The 27,011-nt window shown below is 37.5% G+C and overlaps 1 protein-coding gene across 1 annotated transcript in view; it reads left to right on the forward strand.

The window, feature by feature from the left end:
* The window catches only part of MAN1A2 (mannosidase alpha class 1A member 2), a 133,013-nt gene that overhangs the window by 38,598 nt on the left and 67,404 nt on the right, over positions 1 to 27,011 (forward strand). The window contains exons 3-5 of the mRNA XM_058846950.1: positions 5,084 to 5,180; positions 21,201 to 21,319; positions 23,680 to 23,760. Coding sequence (XP_058702933.1) covers positions 5,084 to 5,180; positions 21,201 to 21,319; positions 23,680 to 23,760 — 297 coding nt within the window. The remainder of the gene's footprint in view (positions 1 to 5,083; positions 5,181 to 21,200; positions 21,320 to 23,679; positions 23,761 to 27,011) is intronic.

Genomic DNA, 27,011 nt, shown 5'->3' on the forward strand with positions numbered 1-27,011 from the left:
TACCTGCATCATCCTGCATTAAAAATATTTGGTTTTCTTCAACATTTTTGAGCAAGGTTCACCACTGCAAGCTCTCTGGATTTAGGCTCTTTACATCTACTGTTCCAGTTTTCACCAGTCTGAAGGATTTTCCTATGTAATTTCATCAGGCATCTTAGGCTTCAAGTATTTAATGCCAGCAAAAAGAGTTTCCCACTTCATATCCATTTGATAAGTGTTTTTGTTTTAGTAATGGATTTGCTACCAGATTTGACAGTAAAAGAAAACACAGTGTTCTGTGTGTGTTAGGAACATATTCCAAATGGACTTTTTCAGTGACAGTGTTAAAAAACGCATGACAGAGGCATGAACTGATGCCTGAAATAATTTTTATTGAGATAGATCTCCTGGAAAAATAAAATAAATGCATGAGTCTTCTAAGTTTCATAAAAAATCTGAATATACAATGAAAAGATAATTTTTTTAATTAATGTCCAAAAAGTATTCTTTGCAGACAGTAGGAAAATGGTTATTAATTTTTAATCTGACGATTTAGCAGTAATTCTGTCTAGCAAGTCCTTGGTTAATTTTAAAACAGAGTTTGAAGGTGGTTTATATAAATCTCTCAAATTTGTACCCTAAAGCAGAATACATAGCTTTGAAAGCAGAACCTATTTGCTGTTTGTTATGCATGTTCCTGATGGAATGTCAGGAACCAGTAAATACAGCAATTTGCCAGAAAATTGGTTCTTTTACTTGTTTCTTATGACTCCCACTTTCTGTTTGCTAGTTGCCTGTCCTGGAAAGGGTTTTTTGAACCAATCCTTAGCTTCAGTTACAGTTTTTGACATGCTGCTGTAGTGGTAGAGCTTCCTTACAAATGTGTTTTCAACAGTTGTAACCTCCTTTTATTGTTTGTCAGAAGACATTATTGCCATTCTGTCTTTATAAAAATTTGGTATAAAAAACTGATTTCCCAGTAACTATAGAGGATTAGACCCCATGAGCATGTTCTCAAGTCAGCAAAACCAGCTACACAATGGTGTACCTGCCACAAAACAGTTTTAATTGGCATGTCTTGCTTCTTGCCTTTCTGTCTGTCTTGCAGCAGAGTCCAAATTAGTCTTTTTGTAGAATTACCAAGTTGTATTTGCAGCAGCATCTTGCTGGTTGTTATTTCCATTGCATCCCATAGTAAACATTTTCAAGATTTGCAACAGACCAATACCCTATGAATGATTTTGCTTTCAAGATCTGTCATTAATGGTGTCAGTAGAAAGTCCATTGCCAAAACTGCTTGTTCTGTGGTGGACAGGTTGCAAGATCTGTATATGATATGCCCAAGCTCCAACCCTTTCCTGTGACAAATTGCTCTCAGGTATGGAAATTTCAACTATGGAAATGTGTGTCTTGCATTTTTCACAGTTATTGATCCATGATTGTCATTTTCATTCTACTGACCCTAAGGTGCCTCTCTTGAGTGCTTTAAGGGCTGGGTGCAATTTTTTCCAAATAGTTTTACCTTCTTGCTATTATCTGTAGTGCTGATGTTCCAGTCAGTTCTGAAACTTTCCTCTTCCCTTAAAGACAGTTTTGTTTTAGGAAAAGCCTGCCTATCCCTGCAGCTATTCTTCAGCATTTCCAACTTTTGCTATGCAAACACTACCCAGTGTACCTAGAGAAATAATTTTGTTTTTCCAATCAGGCATTCATGTTGTTTGTACTTTCTGAGCCAAACTGCCATCCTCGGTTAAATTTTGTAGCTGTCAGAGGCATCTGTCTTCTTGTGTCTCTCCAAAGCTTTTGTGTGCACAACTGCTCCCAATAGTATAGATGTTCTGTCTATAGTATAACATGCTACCTGTTCTGATAGTAACAGAAATCTCCATGTTGTTACAAGATCTCTTGACATATCATCCTTACAAAACTTAATACTGTATGCAAGACCTGTGGGACTTCTCACTTGCATGTAATGTGCAGTTCTCTACTATCATGATATCGTGGAGTCTGCTTGCTTTGTGGTGGAGGAAAGCAGCAAGTGGTGTGCCGGAGTAATGGTCTGTTTTCATCTGGAAAAAATCACTTGGCTATTCAGTGCAATAAATGGTTCTGGAGGACTTAAAACACCATATTCCTAGTGTTTGGGGTAGGCAGAGGGGCAGGACAGACGTGTTTGTGATTATCAAAGTAGCTTAGTCTCCTCAAAATACGATTTCTTATCTCAGCCTTAGCTGATGCAGTTAACTGTGTCAGTCTCTTGTGTTCAAGAGACTTTCAGGTCTCACTAGTGTATTCTTAAGTTACTTCTGCATTAATTCATGCATCCATTGAAATGCACTCCTTTGCAGTTTCTATCTTAATAAGATTTTCTTAGGATAAATTATATGTATAGAAACATCTTGTGTTTTATATATTCTGTTTTAGCCCTTTGTAATTTGCATGTTTTTTTGGGGTTTCTTCAGAACTAAATACTCTGTAATAAAATATGTACCTTTCCCCCAGAAGCACAGCAAATTAGGACAGTGAAATATTCCAGTTAACACTCTGCTGTGAGGAAATAAGTTGTTGTTCTTCTCCTGGATTTAGCTAGTTTTGAACTGTTCTGGTATTTGCCTATACCATCAGATTTTTACAAAGCTAGAATGTCAGTGGCTATTTGATTCTCCTTCATGAAATATTTATTTGGGGCATCCAAAGACCTCAGAAGCCTAGTTTCCCTGATGTGCAAGGCAGTTGGTTGGATCTGCCACGTCATGCTCTAACTAAACATTGTTGATTAGTCATCTATCTGTTTTCAAACACAGAGAGTTCACTGGACAGTCTTTGGGTTGATCCTCTGGTTCTTTCTAAACCTTTAAGTCTGTTTTCCCAAGTAGTGTTTTTAGGACTGGCAGGCTGCAGGTTAGAGCAAGACCCTTCACAGAAGCCTTGGCTGTCCCCAGTCCTTAAGACTACCCTGAGTGGATCAAGCCTTACGTGGCCCAGTCTGATCCCGTAAGTGATCATGCTTTGAGTAGGAGAGGCATCCTGAGGTTCCTTCCCATCTGAACGATGCTGTGAATCTCGATTGTATGGTATTAAGTTAATGAACAATTTTACCTACAATGGAAATTTGTAGGTTTGTTCTGGATAACATTAGCAAGAGCGTCAGAGGAACTTGTGTGGTTACTGCCTGTGACCAGGTTTTTATTGGGTTTGTCATGCTGTAGTTTTCTTACCTGTCAAGAGAGGATCCCTTTACCTAACTCATCTTGATGTTCCAATAGCTATGAATTTACCAGTTTGATAAGTGCTGTGTAAACACTAAGGAGTTTGTGAATGCTAGGGGAATGGCTTTTCTCTCCTCTTTTAATATATTTGCATCTACTATTTCTTACACTGTGTGTAAAAACTTAATAGTTCATGACATTAAAAGAAATTCTAGAGTATTATGACCGAATCAGGTGTCACAATCAGTGCAAATACTAAAAGCAACATGTGAGCTGACTTTGAATGACAAGCAGTAGGAGTGGGACTTTGGCATCTTGAGGGGGGCAGCTGTTAGCTTAAGTTGATGCCAGTTTAACACAGAAGTGCTCCCCGGCTTCTTGGGCCTGTGTGTGGGTTTCAAATTTACTGTCTAGGCATGAGTTAACTGAGCCATGGGGAATTTGGAGGGAGTTTACATTTAAAGGAATTATGGCTTTGTGGTTTGGAAAGGGATCTCTTGATGGCTGTAGGGAGAACAGAGACTTTGTTTTCCATGTCTCAGCAGGCAGTTTAGATGCAGTTTGAAAGATCTGGGATTCTTGGATTCTGACTTCCACTAAATCTTGAATTTGGTAGGAGGAGGGATCTGAGAGGTAGTAAGAGGAGAGATGTGAGGTAGTGCTGGTAAGGCAGCTGGCTGCACCTCATTTTTTAGCCAGCATCTTCTTGTTCCCTCATATTTTCTGATTACAGTGACTCTCTGATTAAAATAACAGAATTACAGTAATGTAAATTGTAGTGAAAAAAGATTGCCTTGCCTGAGTTTCTTAAATGGTTAGTATTGTTCTCCTAGTTACATTCGCATAGTTTATTCTCTTAGAAAGTATTTATCAAACTTGTGAAAATCATGATTTTAAGTCCTGTACATTTTCTTGGGGATTTTGTTTATATTATCACTATGTAAATACCGTTCTTAAAATGAAATATAAAAATATATATAATGTTGCGGATACATACACATGGCTGTTTTTCTAAAGGTTTTTCCTTACTTTTCTTGTGTCTGGGGCAGCCAGTGTCTTTTGATATCTAATTTCTTCCTATTACTTGATTTTATCTGTTTAGATATTAATAATATTTATTTATTTAAGACTGCGTTCACTTTGCCATTTGGTGGCTGCTGAATTTCCAACAAGTGAGGAGTTTGAAGAATTTTAGCAAATCCATAAAAGCATTTCGTAGTGGCTGATGTGCACAACTAGTCAGCATGACCTTTTGGGCTTTTAGATGCAATTTTCTTACTATGTGGTGGAAATCTCTATTAAAAAGCTAAATGTTTTGTGTAATAAATAATAAAAACATTATGCTGCTTTGTTCGTTATGCTTTCTAAAAAGCAAAGCTTTTGGCATTTCTTTTGGTAGACGCTGTATGACAGTATATCTTTGTCAAGTGGGTGTTGCTAATGAGAAATCTGTTATGCCTTTTGTAAAATTGTTGAGTCCTACTCGGATGTATTAGTGTAAATAAATCCTTTTTATGCTTCAGGTATCAGTAGATATATTTTTCTTCTAGTTAGCATCTTAAGACATTAGCCAGTGTTTTACAGCAATTCCTTACACTTAAATGCATTCCTTATGCTTATATTCTTAAATGTCTGTGTGTATATTAAAGGAAAAGAAAGAAAATTACCTAACACAGAGCATTGGGCTCCATAGCTCAAGTCAAATAGACTTGATTATTTTCCAAATTTATTCATGCTGTAAAATCTGATTTCTGTAACAGCAGCAGTGACAAAGTAATTAGTCAGTGTGCTGGGATGTCTGTGAAAGATGAAGTCTCAAATAAAGAGTAAAATATTGTATTCGTAGAGAGTAGTTTTATAATGTAATCAAATCCTATTTTTTTTCTGTTTCTTAGATGATGAAGCATGCCTGGGACAATTATAGGCAATATGGATGGGGACATAATGAGCTCAAACCAATTGCCCGGAAAGGACATTCCACCAACATATTTGGTAGGCTATGTTTTCTGGTTTGCTTGTGATTTTTTATTTTTTTTTTAAAATATATTTCTATCCATGTATCTTCTTTGAATGTCTACCAAAACTTTCTAGCAAACTCTGTTTTAATAAAAAAATCTTTTGAAGTGTGAGTGACAGAAATGTATTATTTCAGTGATATTTCACTGAATTACTTTATTAACCTATCTTTTTGGGAGTAGTGTGTTACTGCTGCAGAGGCTAAGCTGTGTCTATGTGACTGATGCTTTGTGTGTGTGTGTATATATAAATGGAAGTCCTGATGCAATGGTGGTTATTTTTTGGTCATATTTTGAGATGCAATGAATATAAATGTGTTGGTTTTTTTTTTTTTTTTAAATCTTATCTTATCTAGATCTTTGTGTTTAATTCCATGAGGCTCATGGAACAGTTTGAGCTGTAGGGAGCCTTTTAAAGATGATCTAGTCCAACCTGCCTGCCATGGGCTGGGGCACCTTCATGCGACTAGGTTGCTGGGAGCCCCATCCAGCCTGGTGTTGAACACTGCCAGGGATGGGGTACCACCAGCTTCTCTTGGCAGCCGGTGCCAATGCCTCACCATGCACAGTGCAAGGAGAGAGTGTGAGCTGAAGGGAACACTGGAGCAAAAGGCTTCTCTCATGACAGAATGGCATTAGATACCAGGACAGCATTGTTTAGTATTCTTAATACTTTGTTATCTTGTACATAGGCACTGACTTAAGTTTCACTAAGAAAATCTCTTCTGAAGCTTACTGTGATTTAGTTTAGTGTTATGATTAATTGATGGCTTTCCTTTATATTTTTTCCAGCTGATGAAATTGGATTTGACAGGGAAAATTCTGTAGTGTTCACCTTTATGATCATTTAGTCTTTGCTACTTGCAATTCTATTGCTTAATTTGCCATGTGTTATTTTAGATTAGTCTTGGTTTGTAACCCAGACTCTATGAAGTAAGTTTTTTTTCCTTCATGTGGCAGCAAGACATTTTTACGATGTTTGTTTTTAATGTAACTGACATCATATTTTGAAGCAGTTATGAATTACAGTTTCACTGTAGTCTTTTCTTTCCATTCCTCCTCTGCTTCCTTCAGACATGGCTGCTAATAAGTCTAGAGGATTTCTGCTTTTTGCCCTTGGAATGATTATTCTTTGGAATGCTTATTTTTTAAAATTTTGACATTGCTTTCTGAAAGAAATTGCAGGCCTTGTCCCTGTTAAAGTTTCTGCTCCTCTTGTTCCAGCTGACTCTAGCAGCCAATGCCCTACATGTCTGTCCTTTTAAAATCCAGATGCTATTTTGTGCCATTTAGTTTTTAGCCAAATCATGTCATGATTGCTCTATTCAAGGCTATTTCATATGAAGAACTTTTCTGAAACACATAATCTTCAGCATATATCAAGTCTAAAATAGAATCAGCTATTGTTCATTTGGTGAATGGTTGATGGGGGGATGTGTGTGTGTGTGTAAATTGGTCTTTGTATCAAGGACTGTCTAGGCTGTATTTTTATTCCTAGCTCCTTACCAATCTCTATTACCCCTATTGACTCAAATCCCAGCAGTATTTGCCATTATAGAAGGGTTGCTTAATTTTTTTTGAAACCTCATGCTAGTTTTAATAAAAAGATGCTCAGCAAAATCTGTTTTTATTATTCATCTCAAAGATGATTTGATCCAAACTATTTTCAGCCATTACTGCAATCTACTGTGCTTCAATTTCAATTCCTAGCACGTCTGTGAGATCCTGCAAGGAGATGGTATCACTGGTTGAACGGCAGCCCTTTGCATGAATCTTTGGGAAATCAGGTTTGCTGATAACTCCCAAGTGAGGTTAAACACGATTCAATTTAGAAGACAAATAAGTCATTAGTCTTCCCCGCTGGACTCCACTTTTGTCTAAAGCGGTGTATATCTATATCTATGCCAAGGAGAACACCAGTGTTTCTAACATAGCAGGATCTAGCAGGTTTCAGTCTGGGGTCAGAGAAGGGGAGAGGAGGTGACCTGCTCTGCTCTTATAAATCTTAGTTTTGCAGTAATTAAAAATACTAACTTTAAAGCAAGATGCTCTATGCCTCACTGAAGCATGCCAGCAAGAATGTTTATGGGTTTCCTCAATTATTACTTTGACTTCTATGACAAAACATGCTAGGTTTGCATTAGTTGGCCTGCAGCAAGAAACTCTTGCCAGTCCTTTTGAGATGTCTGACTGTAAATTGTAAAGGAGAGTCTGCTAAAATTACTGTCTTTCAAACTGTGTAGTTGGGTGGTACTTGTAATCTTAAATAGCACCTCTTCAACAGCAGGGTCGCAGCATTAGTAGTATGGTACTGCTTTGGGAAAGTGTGACTGGGAGTGGGTGAGCTTTTAAAGATACTTATATTTAGGTGATACATGAAACAAACCTTAATAGGTTCACTGTTGGTGAAACGGGGTGAAAACTCCTTTTGAAAACGCTGGTGTTTATTCCTACCCTGTAAAACAAAATATAAAAGTCAAGGAGAAAGTGCAACAGAGATATTTAAATTTTCTTTCCAGTTTAAATTTTTATTTGCAGCTCTGCTGAAGGTTGTTGCCGCTAAGCCAAAAAAAATAAAAAAAGTTGACCTTTTTTGTTGGACTGCTTAAATTGGTGAAATAATTTGATGGCAGCCACAGGGCATTGTTGCAGAGGGGGTTTGTGAGGGATCTTGGTCGGGTTCTCATTAGAACACAAAGGGTGAAGGGAAAAGGCTGATGGAAAATGATGCATGTAAGATAATGAGCAAGCACAACAAACACTGAGCTTGCTTCAGGAGGGTTTCTGAATTTAGCACAAACTGGAATAGTTGATGGTATTGTCAGTTTCTCTTCCTCTAATGAAATCTGACTGGATTTGCTTTTGAGGATGAGAGTAACCACCTGAAACATGCTGTTTGAAGATGATTTGTCTCTGCACTTGTTTGATGTCCCGTAGGTGAACATCTTCTGAAAACACAATTAAAATTATTCAGTCCAGATATGCTTCAGAGTTTTAAACTATGTGTGTTTGTGGTGTATCTTTTACTCCAGCATCATATGAATTCATTACCATAGCATAAGCTGTAAGGATACTTTATTGTGAGTTAAATTGAGTAGCTAGTTTGCATGAGTCTTCAATCTCTGATTTTCTAAAATATGTTTATTTGAGAACCTGAACCACTTTAAAGAAAAATACAAAGAAAATAGACAATGCTTTGGCGATTTGTAACACTGTCCTCAGCAAAACTTGAAATTGTGGGCTGTCATCTAACCTGATGCTTTCTGAAATGAGAGTTCTGACATTTGTGAAGTGTTTTATTTTGTTGTTTTGGGGTTGTTTTTTTGGTTTAGCTGATTTTAGTTATCTAAAAATAAAGTGAAGATATGCAGTTTGTCAAATAATGAGTACGTGGCAAAGTACTGATTCAACACTTGCAAAATTGAAAACTTCCCATATTACTAGCAGTGCATTTCTAAACCTTACATTTGGATGTATTGTACCTAGAGATGAGCTGCTATATATGAAGATCATCTGGTAATGTACATAATCCATTAACAGTTATATGTGTAGATATGCTTTGAAGGGTGTGGAAAGATCTTAAAGAGTGATACAACGTTTTAAAGTTGTAGACTCTTGCATACAGACATACCCATTCTCATGCACAAAGATTTAATAAAGTCATCATTTTGTCACACTAGAGCTGTCTCATGCATTGATAGTGCTTCCATGCCTCTCCTGTTCTCTCATCTCAGGTGCCACACAAACAGTGAATTTAACCTGAGCTGCCTGCCAGCTCTCTCTTGGGATCCTGTCTTCTAGAGGGGAAGAGAGAATTGTCAGTGAAGTCACATTGTGGTTGCGTTTGTGGTAAAGCCCCAAGGCTGCAATGCAGTGCCTTAATCTCTTCCTTAAAACTTGACCAAATAAATCTGTCCTCTCTTTTATGAGGATTTTTTGTCTGGCATTTTAAGTGTCATTGGTAAGCAAGATACAACCAAGAGAATAACTCAAGGATTGAGGTGGGGCAGCTTGTGTGCTGAATATTCTCGAATATTCCAGTGGAGTACTTGGTTTGTAGCACATCATTGGGTGTGTGCTGTTGGCTGGCTCGTGCACAGCCAGCCTCATGCTTTTGCTGCCAGTGCCACTGATGAACCCTTGTGCCACAGGAGAAAGTTGCTGAGGTGACTGCCCAGGGCCCCAGCAATGTCGGAAGTTCCTGTGGCAGCTCCTTGTGTTGCTAAGCAATGGAGATGTGACAGTGCATTTCTCCCTGTGCCAGGGAGCAGGAGCAGCAAAACTCCCAAAGAAAATGCATCTGTCAGACTGCAAGGATGGGAGGCTGTTGCAAGAAGGAGCTGAGTCAGGCACAGGAGCCTGCTTTTCCAATACTTTTGACAAGTACAGTACAGCTTGGGAGAGCAATACAATTTCTTTATCCACTTTGTGGTTCCTGTAGTGAGAGGTGGAATATTTCTTGTAAGTGCTACAAGAAAATGCTGTAACAGGTTTTTTATTTTTACTTACCTTTGGAAATATTCATTAGTTTATATGACATTTTTGTTATCTGTCCTTGTAGCAGTTACTGGGCTGCCTGAGCTGCTCTGACACGATCATCTGCTGTCACCTGATTAGTTGTAATTTACTTTTGAAGTTCACATTGAGTGTCAAGGATGTCTGATTTAGTAAGCCTTTTGTATTTTCTTGTTTGGTTGGTTGGTTTTTAGCTGGCAAAATACCTGTTCATAAACAGTATGGAGACAAACACTTCCACTGGCAAGAGAATAGATGATACACATGGAAAATTGGGTAAAGATCTTTTGAAAATATGACGGAAAAGTTCTGGTATCTTCTCACTGTAAAATCCTAATAAAAAGACAGGTGGAAAACACAGCTTCTGCTCCACATTCTTTTTTTCTGTGCATGTGTTCAGCCTCTGAATCCATGTAGAAGGATAAATGAGCACAAAAAGGAAATATGAGGTATATATGTAAACGAAAGTGTTCTTGACTGTATGTTATCTTGATTTTAAAAAAAACCCTCCTTTAGTAAGCAGTTGTTCTTATCTTTTAACTTTACATGTACAAGTAATCTACTCATTATTGCCTTTTTCTGTGACAAATGGAAGGGGAAAGAAAATCCATTCATGCTAACTAGGAAAGAGGTAATTTCACAATGCAAATTTCAGCCTAATCTCTGTATTTCAGGTTCAAGTCAATTTTAAAATAAATGGAAATGGCCTTAAGACAGGCCTATGCATCTGTGTCCTCTGCAAACTCAGTAATGAGTGACTACAGAGAGATAATGTTGAATCTTATGTGTACATTGAATGTATATTTTTTTTGACCAGTGACACAAATTTTGGAAAGATAAAATTTTGAGAAAGAGCATAACTCTTGAGTTGCTAGCTTTATTTGAAACTAGAACAGAGTTCAAATATCACAAGAAAAGTTCCTTCAGGTCAGATGACAGATCAAACATGATTTTTACTCAATCTTCAAAAATTGCTCATAGTTGGTACCTAGGGAAGACATGTAAGAACAGGAAAAGCTCACAGTGAGCTTGTCTCAGAGTACTCCACAGCCTTACAGAAGTTTGTGTAGTGTTAGTGCTTCTGCGGTCAGAGGCAGCAAGTTTTATTTAATCACTTCTTGTTTATTTTTCCTTGATTTTGTCCAAACTGCTTTGGAGTCTGGGCAACCTTAAGAGCAACATAACCCATTACGAGTGGTTCCATAGTTAGATTTGATATTGTGTTGAAAACTTTTTAGATTTGAAGTGTGCTCACTGTCCTGGATTACTAATTTTGTTGTTGGGGAAAAAAAGGTCCATTATTTATCTCTTGCTTGCCCTTCATGAGTGTGTAGAACTGCAAAAACCCTCAGAAGTGCCCCTGTTCTGCATGGAGGGTCTTGGCCTGTAAACTAATTTCTTTAACTTACATTTTTTCATACCTGATAGGTTGTTATCTTCTTTCTTTGTATATTTTTAAGGTGGTGGTTTTGGGGTCTTTTTTGGTCTTTGAGAGGAAGACTAAAACCTTGTTCCTTTTTCTGTTTTGCTTGCTGTCCTTTTCCTATTAATTATATTCTCTGTCTTTTAGGCTCCTTGTTGAGTCTACAAACAGTACAGGGTAGATTTTCTGCACTAGCATTCCTTTTGGAAATCCCTATCCACTGTATCCAATGATATATTTTATAAATCTACTGTTATAAATATTTGCAGTTATTTCCTATTTAAGCTTTTGCCTGAGCAATTATCTCAGTAGGATCCCACTGGTGATTTTACCTCACACTGATGGTTGTTTACACTTATCCATTTCCTATCTTTTAAACCATTATTCATCTGCATGAGAACAGTTCTCTTTCACCCTGTGGCAGGTCAGTTTCTTTAAGAGCTTTTGTTTAGGGGTGGTCTCACATCCCTTCTGTGTTATGTTCTCTGTCCGTATGGAAGTTCACTTCTTAAAAAGACTTTGATGCTAAGAACAAGACATCTGCTACAAAATTTCTGACTTTTCCTTTGTTTATCTCATTTAAAGCTGTCTTCTGAGTGATGTGGCCAGTTGGGCAAATAGTGATTTGTTAACACTGCTTTGCTTCACTGCAGTGTGTATCGTGCTTATTCAGAATATAGTTGTTCTCTGAAACTTGCAAATTTGTGCAGACAGGATACAATCTGTGTGTTCCCTCTTAAGTGTTTTACAGTACTGGTGCTAGATAAAAACAACTGCTTAGCAAAGAATGTTTTTTGAATGTCACTGATATTTCATCAAACTGTCGTAAGTGTGCCTATGCCTATCAAGAAAATTCACCATGAGCAGCTGTTGTCTTGTTTTTAATAATACAATATTCCTACTGAATTTTTCTCACACAGTTTGTATTAGTTCGTGTACAACACATTTAGGGCAGTTGTACTCATTGACTTTTTTAAGTGTCTGAAGTAATTATATAAAATCCTTTTCAGAAGATTGAAAATTCTGCTTTAACCAGAAAATCCCACAAAGTGAACAAAAGATGCACAAAGGCAAAGTAGAATTAGATAAACACACCTCATTTCTCTAACCTGCTTTGTAGGATAGTGAGGTAAACATCTGGATGAAATGGTAATGAAAAAATTAAGTCATACTAGAGTTCAGGGCTGAGACTCAGACTGAGAATTTTGATTCTGTCCAATAGCATTCTCTCCTGTTCTTCTTGTATAAACCAGATGGTTACCTCTGAGAAAAAAAAAATAAAAAAAAATTGTTTCTTGTTGGAAATCTTTGGACTTAACAAAGTCTGTGAATTATTTAGGTTGTGGGAATGCAATTCATGAATTTAGACTTTTTTCCTTTCCTTTGGAATTGAGAGCAGAGGGTATAATAAGGAAATGAAATTAAGGCTATGCAGTCTTGTTTTGGACTGTGTTAAAATATGGATGGGCATGACAACTGAGTAAGAATTAGCATTCTGAGCTCTAAAACTAAATCTGCTGAGGACAGCTCCATGGGCACATGTAGAGTGAAGGAGTCAGGTGTGGGTATGCTTTGCTGTCATCTGAAGCCAGCAGATGTGCAAGGCGGCTGGAATTCAGGAACAGTTCAACCATGTGAGTGGAGCACTGTGCTTGTGCCTAATGCACTGATATTGTTCACTCAGGTTTTGCACCCTTCTGGTGAAGTTCTGCAGCTGTACCACTGAAAATATGCTCCTCTTATGCTGTCCCGAAGAAAATTTAGAATGTGGTTTGGACCAAAACGTGTGGAAGTGGCCCAGATATCAAGACAGAAAAGCTTGTATGCCACGATGGCTCTTAGGAGGGTTTTTTTTTAATATGCTCTTCCTACTGCCTAGCTGACAAAGTAATTTAGTTTACAGTAATCTGTGAGAGATTGTATCTTGTCTTGGAAGATCTGTACTTAGCTTGCTTCATGCATCAGGTCATACAACTATACTGAAGTTCAGATACCATCTTGTTCTCTTATTTACTCTCAAATATTAATTCCTGCTTTGCTTGCCACTATGTTTAACTGATTGCCGTCAGTGTTTAGGTTCTTTATACTTCCAGGACATCATTCACAGACACTTTTCCCTTCAGTGTTACACTTGTTGTTTTCTCAAAATGGACTTAATTTAGATCTGTATTTTTGGTTAGTTTTGGTTGACTGCTTTGTGTGTGCAGCAGATTTGCCATCACCATTCACTTTTTGCATGTTACTCTTGCTTTCTTTCTGATACACTTCCATGGCCTCCTTTGTACACAATGCCATCTTCTCTTCCTCCTTGTTTTCCTACTCTGGAATTCATCCTAACCTTTCTCTCCTGACATTGTGGCTTTTCAGTTATCAGCAGGTCTTAACCTTCCACTAACTCAGATCATAGTTCCAGCATTAATCTGTATTATGGTCTGCATACAGTCCTCTTCCTGTGTACAGTAATTCAGTTTGGTCTTTGTGCTTAAAAATAAAAGAACAAAAAATATGGAGGAAATTGGATAGAAATGTAGAAAATTGAAATGGTCTGAGGATATTCAGGCTTTGTAGTAGGGGGACTGCATTCAGCTCTTGCTTGCATGAATTTTGAATTAATTTGAAGGGTCATGTAAGAGTTAGGAAGCAAAGTAAAGCAATCAAGGGAAGAGCAGTCAAGAGGAAGGTTTATTGCAGTGTAGATTCTTAGGCAAAGTTTTAAAATCTGGGTCTCTTAAGAGTATAGGTATTTAAGCACCAGTTTGTTGATTATTAACAAATACCAGCAGGTCTGGTTTTTTATAGGTTGAAAGTCTAGCATACAATTCAGTGTTCTACTCCCATTACTTCCTCAGTTATGAAATTAAGGAAAGCATTACAATTGATCATTTAATGTTATTTATATGCTAAAATGCTCTATTGTCTGGTACAAAACATTAAGACCTCCTTTTCATCTTGTCTATTATCAGCAATTTAACAGAACTAAGCAATCAACATGGTTAGTTTTTTGTTCTGCTTTTTTAATTAGTCTAAAATGTTAAAGGCAATTGGTTTCTTCATGGATACTTACAGGCTTATTCATTGCATTTTATGACTGGGCTGAAATCATATACTGCAGTTTTGTATGAAATGTATAGTTTCATTGACTAATTTTGAAGCACTTGTTTTCTCAGGGAAATTAAACTCCCTTATTCAAAAATTTAACTAATTTTCTTAAACATTATCTTGTTCCTTGTGAGTCATTAAGATATTTTGCAAGTGGTATGCTTCAGTAGTGGTAGCTTTATTGCCAGACCCTCGTTAGAGATACAGAAAACTGTTGATAATTGTTTGCTTTGAATTTTCATGTTACATATTTTCATACCATGTCTCTAATTGTCTATCACATCAAGACATCCTGTTGCTACAGTCTGAAAACTTGAATTACTTAAATCTTTTGGAGAAGAAATTGGTATATTTTTAAATATATAGCGCAGTCTTGCCCAGTATGTATTTTTCAGCCATTATGAATCTGGGCAGACAGGAATGTCAATAACAAGAATATTTATTTTCTTTAAGATTGTAATAACTCTGTATTTAATGTCAGGCTGAGTTTATCAAGGAAGCATTTTCACTCAGTTGCTAGGAATTAAAGCAACTGCCTATGTGAAAAATAACTAAAGTTTTAGCTGCAAAGTGTGAGAGAGTATGTATTCCTCCTTGGGGAGGCTTTACATTTCCTCTTTTGTTTCTGGAATCACTGTAGTGGAAAAGGGAGGATCTATGCTTGTGTACACCCCAATGGTTGGGTGCCCTTTCAGTAGTGCTGGACCAGTCTGAAGCTGAGGTCACCTGCTTTAGTGGAAATTTATCTTAGAAATTACAGTAAATTATCCCTTGAGGCTTTGGTCCACTTGCATTGCTTTTGCAAGCTGATCCTGCCTCCATCCCCAAGTAGCTACACCAGTAATCAAGCATGTTCTGCACCACTAGGTGTAGGTTCAGCTTCCACTAAGTGATGTCTGGCCAGGGCCCTGCAAAAAAAAAAGATTTGGATATGAGACAGGCTGAGACCAATAATATTTCTGGCACTATTTCTGTTTGTATCTTATGGTTCTGTCAATCAGTGTGATCATCCCTTTGGCCATGGGAAGGTGTTTTGAGAGTGAAAGCTATTTTCTTGCATCTAGATCTCTAGTCTTTGCACACAGCTAACTATGGATTCCTGCTTTTTATTGCTTAGGAAGATAAGTCTACTTTCTAGAGTACAAAATAACTTATTTTGGTTGCAGAGATGTGTTAACACAGAGATACTTGCTCTTTGTGTGGTATAGAGACAGTTGTCTTCAGTAATGGCCCAAATGCTTTTACTTTATGCAGCTTCTTCCTCAATCTTGCCAGTTCCCCTAGCTTTCTTCAAAATGTAGCTGCAGATCATGTCTGCAGGCTGCTCTTGCAAAGGAGGATGAGAGTCTTTATTAGATTCCTGTGTGATTTTGTCACTGTTTTAGGAGATATGAAAACCCTACCTTGATTGTAAATGGACTGATGAGCATCCTACTTTTGGATGTGTCATCTGCTGTCTTTTCCAAGGAAGAGTAAAATGCTTCCTTCTCAGTCACTGCTTGAGGTAGAAGAGTAGGAATGGTTACATGCACCTATTAGGCCTATTTCTATGGCTTCCTTGGAAGCAGAGCAGCCTTAGTAGTTTTCCACTTAGGCCGGTTTCCTTGACTTTGTAGCAGCAGCATACATTTTGGTAATGAGAGATCCATTTGTGTAGGCTGGACTTCCTTCAGGTTGTTACTCCTCTAGCAAGTCTCGGTAACTGCCAAGTGTGTTGTAAGACACACACACAGTTGTGGCACAGAGGTGTTGGAGCACAGGCAGAGGGAGAAAGGGTAAGAGGGAAATTCTCTCTCCAACCTTTTGCCTTCCCCTGGCTTATTCACTGTGAGGGTGTAGGGGAGTGGGAAAGAGAAAGCCCTGATGCTGTGGAAGCAATAGTAAAAATTCTGGTGTGTTTCCAACACCGGTTTAGTCACACATCCAAACCCCACAGCAGCACACAAACTGCTGTGAAGAAAATTAACTCGCTCCCATGCAGACTCAGTATCCCTGCTCAAACTTCCACTCAGGCCAATGAAAGCCCCTATGGAAGTATTTTTTGGGAGAGGTAATGGGATTTGTGTGTGTTGTATACATGTTGAAATAAGGAGGAGGTATGGGTAAGATGTTAAATAATCAGTTTCTGTGAAGCACCTATTTGATGATTACCTTTCAGCTTAGTGTATTACTTCAGTTTGTTGGTGCAGTTTTAATTTGTCATCTTGTTCCTTATTTAACTTGTCTATGTCTCGTATCTTTAATCTTTTCTGTTCATAATTGATCTATACATAGTTGATCTATTCACATATTTTCTCTAGTACCTCACTGCTTATAGTCTCTTCTGCTTCCATGTAATAAATACACTAAGCAACCCTGAGCTGATATCAGACATTCTAAATCTCTACTCTTTTTCTTACGGTATAATGAAAATGAGCTATTTATTTTCTTCATATTCCTTTTGTCGTGGAACACTTGACAACAATCTGTCTCCCTTGTACTTTGATAGTCTCTTGTGAGACTTTCAAATGGTACTAATAAGCCAGTTCTTCATCTAATGCGTTGGCATACTGAAAGAATTCTAGATAAGACCATTTTTCTTTCAGAGGCCCTGATATTTACACTTAGTCATATGATTTGCTAGAAATTTCAAACTAGATTTATGTGGTATCAAGTGAAGGAATTATTTGGCTTATCTCAGGAACCTGAAGTCTACCTAACTGCAAATCAGAATTACCATTTTGCAGTCCTTTGGAATAATACTCTTGCTTAATGAGAGTATGCATGATTTTCTTAATAGTTCAGCTATTTCACTGCTAAATTCTTTCCATTAGCTCATGATGGATGTTCTGTTTTATTTAGAAGAATGAGCATTGCATTCATTAGGCAAACTTCATTAAATTTGGAGCTCAATCAACTAGAACTATAATTATATGGAGAGGAAACTTCCTAATCTGACGTTTGTAAAACTGAGCCTTTTTGGAATTGGTTATTATCTTATGCGACATGACTAGCTGAGCTTTTGTGTTGAACAGAGGCAGACCCTGGGAGGAGTGCCTTCAGCTAGCAGAAGTGTTATTTTCTATTATAATTTAATTGTTTTATAGCCTTTTTTCACCATAATGAGACATCTGCTCCCTCTATTTGTGGAGCAATAATAGACTGCTTGAGGTGGTAGCAAGAAGTATATACTTTAAACTGTTATCTCATTATTTAGGGTTACTTTATGGCGCTTCAAATGATACCTTCTGCAGTTTAATTCCAGGAAGGTTATCCCCTTGTCCTTTAAGGCAAAATTTATGGATCTTGACATGGCTGTGAAAGGAAAAAAAGAATATTCTCTATTATGAATGGAAAATTATTTCACTTTGTGACTTTAGATGAATGGTTTCTATCAGTATCAGTAGGGGGAAGTACCACTGCCTATGCATTTCTACTTTACCTACTCTACTTTGCCTTGCTGGTAGTGCAGTACATTTTAAGATGAAGACAGCTATTACAATGTCACTGCTTGTTTTGGTCAAGTTGTAGATACAGATTCAGTAGAAGCTCTTACTTAAGAATAAATTAAGAATGACATCCTTTCTACATTGTCCCTGAAGAAAGATACTGAGAGCAATGAATTAATTTTACTCTCTGACCAAACATAGCGTAGATGCAAATGGTTTTAAGTTGTACTTATCTTGTAGTATGGAGCAGCCAAGGTGTTACATGAATATTGTCCTGAGTGTTGCATTATGTTCAGTTCTGCCCTGTATTCTTGCAGGCACAAGACTTCTGAGTATGAATTCTGCATTTTGGACTCTTCCGCCTCAAAACGCACGAGGAGGGAATTAACTTGCTTCCAGTTACCTGATTGACACTAAAGGAAGAAGACTAGGCAGACAATCTGTTCCAAAATTTTGACTTGTCATCTCTTGACCTTTTGGAAATGTGTTCAGCCAAAAGGATTTGAAAATGCAAAGATTGTTCCTCCAAGTCTTCCTCAAGGAAGAAGTATTCATGTGTAGAAAAAATTAAAATAATTCAAGTTTGGTTGAAAAAGCCTGCTTATATGAAAAACTAATAATTTATTATAGGTTGAGATGTGTATACTGTCCTTAGGAGATTGGGATAAAAAACAGTTGGGCTGTCACATGGAATCTAGAAATGATGACCACACTGATCTGTGCCTCAGAAACAAGTGCCCATCACTGATTAGGGAAGAGGCATGTGAGAGAAGGGGCCTTTCTTAGTAGTTTTGTCGGACATTCGTGGTTCTAGGAAAGATAAATATAAAAGGTGAAAGAAAGGAATGTAAAGGCAGAGAGAGGGAGGGCTTGAACAAAATTTTAGGGAACAGCCCAGACAAAAATCTCAGAATGTGAGCCTATGCCTTTGATTGACTCTTAAGGACAAAAAGTGCCTAACAAGTTGGTTTTATTGAGCTGTGTTTGTTTCTGTGGATGCAAACAATGTTGAAGAATCTGGTGTGAAACGGGTTGTGGGCAATTCCTTTTGGGGACCACTGGTTTAGGTGAGATCTCTTGTATGGTGTTGAGGGCTCACTTTTAATACAGTGACAGTGAAAGAAAATTTCGTGTCTGCATTTGGTGAAGTCGTACTGATCAGTCATTATGGGATGCACTGGGAAAACTATGAACATTTTTGCTTAGCTCTGGAGAGGGCTCTCTTCTGTTCTCTCTGAATTCATCTATTGGATTTGTGAGATGGCAAAAGTTATGTGCTTTTTCATTTCCATGGCACTTTTGCCATAGTTCTGTGCAGAGAGAACCACGTGAAAAAGATTGTTTAAATTTGTGTTTTTGAAGATACTCTTGAGATCTGGCAAGCAGATACTCTTGCTCCCAACATACTACTCTCCCATGTTGTGGACACTGGATCTGAGATCTAGAAAACTGTGGCAGATTTTACCGCGGTGTCTCAAGTTCTTTGGAGTAGGTGTGGGGAGGTAGGGTGGCCAGCAATGACACACCAGTTAATTTCCATGCAATGTGATCTCCACATCCCATGCCAGTTAAAGAATACAAGAGCTTACTGATGGGATTACCACTGTGTTTAAGTTGGAACGTTTTTACTTTTTGAAACTATTGCAAGAGGAACTTTCAGGATTTCCCAAGACTTAGGTATCCCTTTTCATTCAAGCACTTTGTGTATATGAAAGTTTTATCAATGTGATTTAAATAAAGGAACAGAAATTACTTTGAGCGTGTTGTGGAAGCAATATAACGCATTACAACTTTGTTAAAAAATACTTTGTCAGCTGGTACTGAAGGTAGTCCTTGTGTCATGGTCTTATTTGCATATATTTGAAGTGATAAATTAGATAACTGTGACATTATGCTTTTGAAAAGGTGCTAAGTTAAGTGCAGTGCTGTGGCTCCACTTTAGCACAAGCAGTGGAATTTGGCTGAAGGCATTAAACCTTACAGTACTAAAGCACCACAGTGAATTCATTTCCTGAGAGTTACAGGTATGGCTGGTGGACAATTTGTCAAAGGATTTGTCTTTTAATTAATCTTGCAAAAGGCAGCATGTCCCAATATGTACTTGAATTTCCTTAACAGACACCACGAACTTTAGGCTTTCCAAATCTAATTGAAATTAAAACAAACAGATGCATGGCTATTCTTTAAAAATTAGTTGTTGGTTTCTTTGTCATGGATACTGTTGTGTTTAATTTTTATTATTTGGGGAAAGAAGTCCCTGAAAATGCAGTTAAGCTTACAGGTCAGTCATTTAGGTGTGCGAAAGAACCCAGTGGGGGTGATGGCTTCCTTCAGTTTCTATTGAGGGGAAAAAATATAGCTCTAACCATGTGAAAGGCAGAAATGGATGAATAAAAACTACCAAACAGGAACACTGTGCTGTAGAGATTCCCATTATGGGTGGAAAGCACATTAAAAGAACCCTAAAATTGACTTGTTAGGACACTAGTGTCATTAAATTGCTAATCAGAATTATTGCACTGGTTTATAGATTACAGGTATGAGCAGTGAAATTTGGCTATTTTGTTGGTGCACAGGAAGTTTTATGCACTCCATGAAAACAGATAACCCGTGATAATTTTTGCTTTCCTCTAGAAACCAAGATTTGTGCCTACGGAGGGCGGCAGCTTGGCTTGGGATGGCCCCGGGAGGCCAGGGCTATCATGGGCTGTGGCTCACCACTTCTCATCCCTTGCACAGACCGATGAGTCACTCATCAATCAGCTCGAAATTGCTGCTGTTTCAAGTGAATGGCATTTTAGCTTAAAGCACCATTGATTTTTATTTGGCTTTCAATGCTCCACTTGAAGTGGTGACAGTTGAGAAATCCATTAGTGGCGCATAGTGTGTGTCCCTGCAGACGCTGAGGGGAACATCTTGGGACTGCGGCTCTGGCAGCCTCGCCAGGCCAGCGCTTCCCTGCTCATCAGTCCGTGCTTTTCAATCATTAGCTAGCATCCATAATTGCAAAACTTTGAATATTTCAGAAGTAAATGTTGGGAAATGCAAGGCATTACTGCAAGTAGTGATTACTATATCTTGCATATGTTTTTTTTTCCCCCCCCTCAGTAATGCTTCTGTCCTAGAATTCCTAGTAGCTTTTTGAAGCTGAATGTCTTTCTGTCCTTTGGGTTTTTTGTGTTTTTTCGTTTTTTTGGGTGGTGTTTTGTTTTGGTTTTTTTGGGTTTTTTTGTCAAAGTACAGTTGCTCAATTTCAAGTTAGGAAAGCAGATGAAAAGGGCTCTTTTTTCTGTCTTTAGTATTCTTTTCTCTCCAGAAGCCAAATTGTGCCAGAGGATTGATACTTTAAAAGAGAACTGGGAATCCTCTTATGTACCTGTTAATTCCTTGTTTGTTTTGATTATTCTTTGTGCTGACACCTCTGTAGTAACTTTGCTTTGCTAGTTCTTGGGTTATTTTCTCATATTTGTGATGTTTAACAAAAGTAGTGAAATAGTCACTTGTAATAGAAACCCTTCTTTTTTGCATGTAGGAAACTCACAAATGGGTGCTACCATAGTAGATGCATTGGATACTCTATATATCATGGGCCTTCACGATGAATTCAGAGAAGGACAAGAATGGATTGACAAAAATCTTGATTTCAGTGTGGTGAGTAGAGCCTACCCTAGTATTTCTCTAATCCTTTTCACAGTGCTCATTTTGGGGGGAGATAGAAGAGATCTTTCAGATGAAGCTTAGTAAAACTTACGGATCTAAGTGTCAGATGTAAACTTTAGTGACATTCTCTGTATATCTAACTTTGTTTTAGGAAAAAAATATATACCCTGACCCTTTCACACTTAGAATTGTAAGTAAAGATACATCTATAATATTGTGTTTTCAAAGTGCAAATTGTAATTGGATAACAGAAGTAAGGGGAAGTGTTTGGTGAGAAACAGCCAGGCCTCAGAAATGAAGACAGAAAGACAAGGTTTTACTGGCTGATAGTTGTTGCAAATAACTGAAAGACAATTTTCCCTCAAACTATGGTGTAACAATTACTTAAGAATACAATCTTGTCTCTTCTTCCATTTCTTAAAGAGTTTTAACATAAAGTATGTCACTTGAATTCCTGAGGTTTCCTACAGGCTCTTAATCTATCACAGGAATTGCCCAGTTGGTCATACAGCATCTGACATTCTTGGGAGTTTGGAAGCATTAAATGGAAGAAATGGCTCTATTTCAGTCTTATTGATTAGTGTTCTTAGTACTAATTTTGGGACTGTCACAGATTCTGTGATGGAATTTGTATTTCAGTCCTTGGATTTGCCCTATGGTTCCAAAAATAATTTTTCATTCAGTAAATGCACATAATGAAATATAGTTGTACTCAGAATTCAGCAAATGCTTACTGTTTCTGTATTTTAACCTACTTTTCAAAACTTATTTGTTTGGGCTTTTTCCTTTTGATTTATACCTTGACTGTCTGGCAAACATCAAAGAAACTTTACTCTGCTTTTTCAGTTAGTGCCAGATAATTATTCTGTCTAAAACTGAAGATCCTAAATATATCAGACACTGCAGACATAATGATACCATTATGAGGGTGAACTAAATTGCTTCCATAACTTTCGTCTGATCTAAGGCAATTTCAATATAAATTTGCAATATTAATCTAGGATTTGGATGGAAGAAATTTACATGACCCTCTGGGGTTCAATTACATCTTCCTATGTATCAAAAAACATTTCTGAAGGTTAATGAGTTGTCTTGTGTATACACCAAACTTGAGTAATTTTCTTATATGATTTGGAACTTATAAATAAATACATAAATTTGATCCTCTTGGATTCTTCTACTGGGAAATGGAAATCATTGGTTATACTTTACACTGTCCCACTGCATGTGTGATTCATGACTTTAATAGGTATTAAGTGGAATCATGCTGTATTGGTGTTATTTTTCTTGTATCACCTCTATGTGAAAAGAGAAGGCCTTTTACTAAAAGCATTTGGGAGTATTTCAGACTTCCAACTTTAAATCAGTGCTGTTTGAAGAAATCCTTATTTACATAATCTTTCTGACATATGTAATACGTGCAAAATACATTTAGTTTTGATCCAAGCACTGCAGGTGCCACAGAAATAGCACGAAAGAAAGACGTACCTGTAAATGTCATTTCAGCTGTGTGCAGACTGGTGAGTCAGCTTGTTCACTGCATGTTGCAGTGACTTTTCTGGATAAAAGGAAAAGTCTTATCTATCTCAAAATCTCTTAATAAAACTACATTTCTGTGTCAGAATATAGGTTGAAGAGAAGTTTATGGAGAGACAAATGGAGTGCATGTGGAAAATTAAGTGAATGGGGCACAGAGGGAGTCAGTTGTTAAAACTATCTGGTTCCTCTTAATTTTTGGGGGTTAAATGAGTCAAAAGATACTGTTGAATTTAATCTAAGGATAATAGTGTGGAAGAAGGCAATAAAATGGTTTATTCTTTTGAGTTTCTCAGTAGTCCTGCAGTACTACTTGTCATAACATAAAGGTTATTCTGAGACAAAGATTATGTTAAAATAGAGCTCTGAACTTGATTTTAGTAATTCAGGTTACAAAAGTGCATTATGGGAATTTTCTAATTATTATTTTGCTTTATCTTTTAAACCTTGAAGGTTTGGTGTTATGCTGAAGCATAAGAGAGAAGATGCTGAATTTTAGAAATGTACAGTCCTTGCCTTCTTTCCCACCAGCCTCAAAACACTGTAATTGCACTTTGTGGTGATAAAATGGTTAGAGGGCAGGAGAAAAACTAATTTGATTTTAATAAAATCAATTGAAGCTGTAACTAGAATTGTCATTTGGTGTCACAAAGATGTGCATGAGAATTTCAGTTTGGATCTAGACACTGCAACAGTACAGACCCTTGCATGTGGATTGCCTTAGGATATGTACTTTCTTCTGCCTTGACAGTTTTTTTTTCTTCCTTGATTAAGGAGTTGGTTAATTATTTATTAATGCTTTCTTTCTGTTCTAGAATTCTGAAGTGTCTGTTTTTGAGGTCAATATTCGCTTCATTGGCGGTCTTCTAGCAGCATACTACCTTTCAGGACAAGAGGTAAGGAGATTGGAAGGTGTCTAAAATTCAGTGTGTTCTGGAAAATGTGGCATATGAAGGCTTTTCTAGAATCTTGACTTCTCAGTAGCTTGCAAACTAATTTCACAGCAGTCAGTTGTCCAAAATAACATAATTCTTAAGAGTATGGAATCTTTAAAATTTGTTTCTGAGTAGATCTTGTGCCATTTAGGACACTTGGTTACAGTTTAGAAATGCTTCTTTTATCGAGATGTTTTCAGAAGATATCCACTCAAATAAGCATCAGCTTGAAATGTCAAGTGAAATGTCAACCTTCTCATGCCAACAATAACTTGTTTTGATATTCTGTAACTTCATGAAGGTAGAAATAGTATCTTTGTCACTTGTCCTACAAGGCTGTAGGATTGCTTCATCCAAGTGCTACTCAATCTTCTTACCATTTTCTCAGTGACAAACTGAGAAATAACAAGCCAATTTTATACTTCTGAAACTTCTGTTAAAAAAGATGTAGAGACATGCTTAGATTGACAGGATGCATGTCCTCAAAGACTTGCAACAATGGACTTCCTTAGTCCAGTAGTTACAGTGCTGTGACCTCTTACTTCACATACTTCAACACGACTAGAGCTTGACCCCCAGCTCTTCCCATGTCTTAGGAGCTACCTGTCTTTAATCTATTGCCTGTGTCTTTGATTCTTTGGTTTTGTCCTTTATTTTTCATGACCCTTCTGTAGCCCACTACCAGACATATTTTGTGGCTTAAGACTTTCAGGTGTTCTTAAGTATTTTCTTCCTTTGTTTAGGGAAGCACCACATACATACCAACAAGTTCTCAGGGATTTTAAGACTGCAGCCCTAAAGGCAACCCAGAGAAAACTCATAATTTGTTGTCTCTTTCTTTGGCATCATCCTGGCATCTGTGAATTTTCTCTTTTATGAGCATCTTCTCTTAGGAAGAAGAGCTCAGTGGCAAAACAAAAATCCTGTGTATATCTTGAAAGAAATGGGTGGTTTATTTTTCATCCAGTGTCCCTGCTTCACCTTCTTCAAACTGGAACATGCATCCTTGGAGGCATCTACTGTGGATATGAAAAACCTCAGAGAAAAAGCAAGGATGATACATTTATAGCTGGATTATTTGTATAGGTTGATACCGCACTTTTGCACAAGCCCCTTAAAAGGAACTTCTTTTGCCCCGGTATGCAGATGGGTGCAGTCAAACACTGCCAAAATATATTTTTTGCCTGCATTTGTAAAGCAGAGTATTCCTTCTTAAATTTGCTTCTAATCTCTTGGTAGAGTCAGAACAAGCTTCTTTGCTTAAATAGCTTTATTTTCTTTCCTTCTTAGAAAGCATCTACCCTTTCTTTCCTAAATGTTGGCTAGGCTGAGTCTTTTGTTTTTAAAATTTTTATGGCATCATTCTCTCCAACAGACTTCAAATGCTGTATGACTTGTGATACACGATTATTCCTGTCAAATGTCCATATGTATCATCTTTATTTTCCTAAAGAACTGCTAAAAAAAGTGCTCAGACTGCATTTCTTTCAAAATAGTGTGGCAGCTAGGATTGCTTTGGGTATCTTGAGAGACTGCTCCATTTGCCAAGTTGGATTGGGTTTCTCTTCAATTTGTCACTGTGGATATGACAAGCAAGGAATTTTGAGGCTCTTCAGCAACTGAGCCCAGGAGAGACACCTGCGTCTGGTAGCTCCTTGGAGTTGGAAACAGGTTGCTTGAGATGTGACTTCCAATCTGGTCTTCTCTCTTCCCCAAGAAGGGAACATATTCCTTAGCTCAGGATTGGGGCATGCTTGATTTCTTTATTCACTGCATTCAGACATGTGAGGAGACACTTTCTAGCCTTGCTAAGACAGACAAGCCTGTTCCCAGCCATTTGGGTGTTCTGCCTGATCAGGTTGTGAACATTGCACCTTTAAGAGACACCTTACTGTCTCTTGGTAGGTATCCTTTCTTTGTTCATCAAGCCATCGTTTACTTGATCATATTCACTTACCACACCTTGTTGATATTCCAGCTACCATCTTCCTACCTCCAAGCCTCCCTCTTCTAAAAGACTGTTGCTAGATTGGTTTTAAAAGGTTTTCATACTGATTTTCCATACTTCTGCATATCTTGTTTGATGTATTTAAAGTAAGGTCCCGTAAAATGAACTGCTGCTTTGAATTAGTTCTATTTTTCTCCTTTTAATAAGTACAGATTCTGCTTAGGTCTGCAACAAGAGTTACTGCTCTTTGGTGTTATTTACAAAAGCTGTTCTTACTTCATTTTGACTCCTATCACTTAGTGTTGATAAAGATCTGTAGAGACAACAGTGAAAACAGTGTCCAAGACTCAACATCAGCAGTGAAACTTTAATCATTTGTAAATGGCCACGTCTGGAGAATTTTATAGTCATTTTGGTTTATCTACAATGCCCTTTGTAGGGGAGAGGGTAACTGTCCTTGATAGGATTTTATCTGATTGATTCATAATGGTAGCTATTGACTATAGTTTTTAGGTATGGCAGATTATTAATTCAGATTAAATAGTCCTTTTAAATGCTTTTATTGAAAACATGTCAGGTTTTAAAGTTTATTTAGCATGTCTAGTGGCACGACTCTGTGGCTTCCATGCTGTATTTAAACTGTCATGTTACTACTGTTACTTGGAGGAGCACCAACTGAGATTATGGTTTTAATAAAGCTGATTATAGCTAATGGTAGGATTTTAAGCCTTTTGTGTTAAGATTGTGAGTATTGCTGTCCTTTTATCAGTAAGGGTTCCCTCTTACTCACTGCAGTGAATGGGTGAATAATGAAATATATCTCCCATACAACCAAAAATAAAGTTGCTGTTTTTAGCAGCTGACAGCTTGGCTGAAAATGCTGTAGGGCTTGTCCTGTCCAGTGTTGAGTCACAGGCCTTTCTTTGTGAAACACTGACGCGTGTAAATTTTTTAACAACTCAGCCTTTCACATGTGGGAATTCCTGCTGGACTTTCATGAGTGATGAGCATGTAAAGCAAAAGCTTGAGAAGGATGCATTTTGCTGCAAGTGTCATGGTTGTCTTGCCTCACTGTACCTTTCTGCTAAAGTAGGGAGACAAAATTGTTTTCCTGTCTAACAGGCAATTCTCCTGATGTGTGAAAGATCACTGTCTTTCTCCATTTTTCCAATCTCGGCATGCCTTTTGAGTAGGAGATAATTGAGATACAACTGCAAACCTTGACACAGAAGAAAATTTGCCCATGTATTCTGTTTCAGTCTTC

The sequence above is a fragment of the Poecile atricapillus genome, chromosome 1, assembly GCF_030490865.1.
Source record: "Poecile atricapillus isolate bPoeAtr1 chromosome 1, bPoeAtr1.hap1, whole genome shotgun sequence".
NCBI lineage: Eukaryota > Metazoa > Chordata > Aves > Passeriformes > Paridae > Poecile > Poecile atricapillus.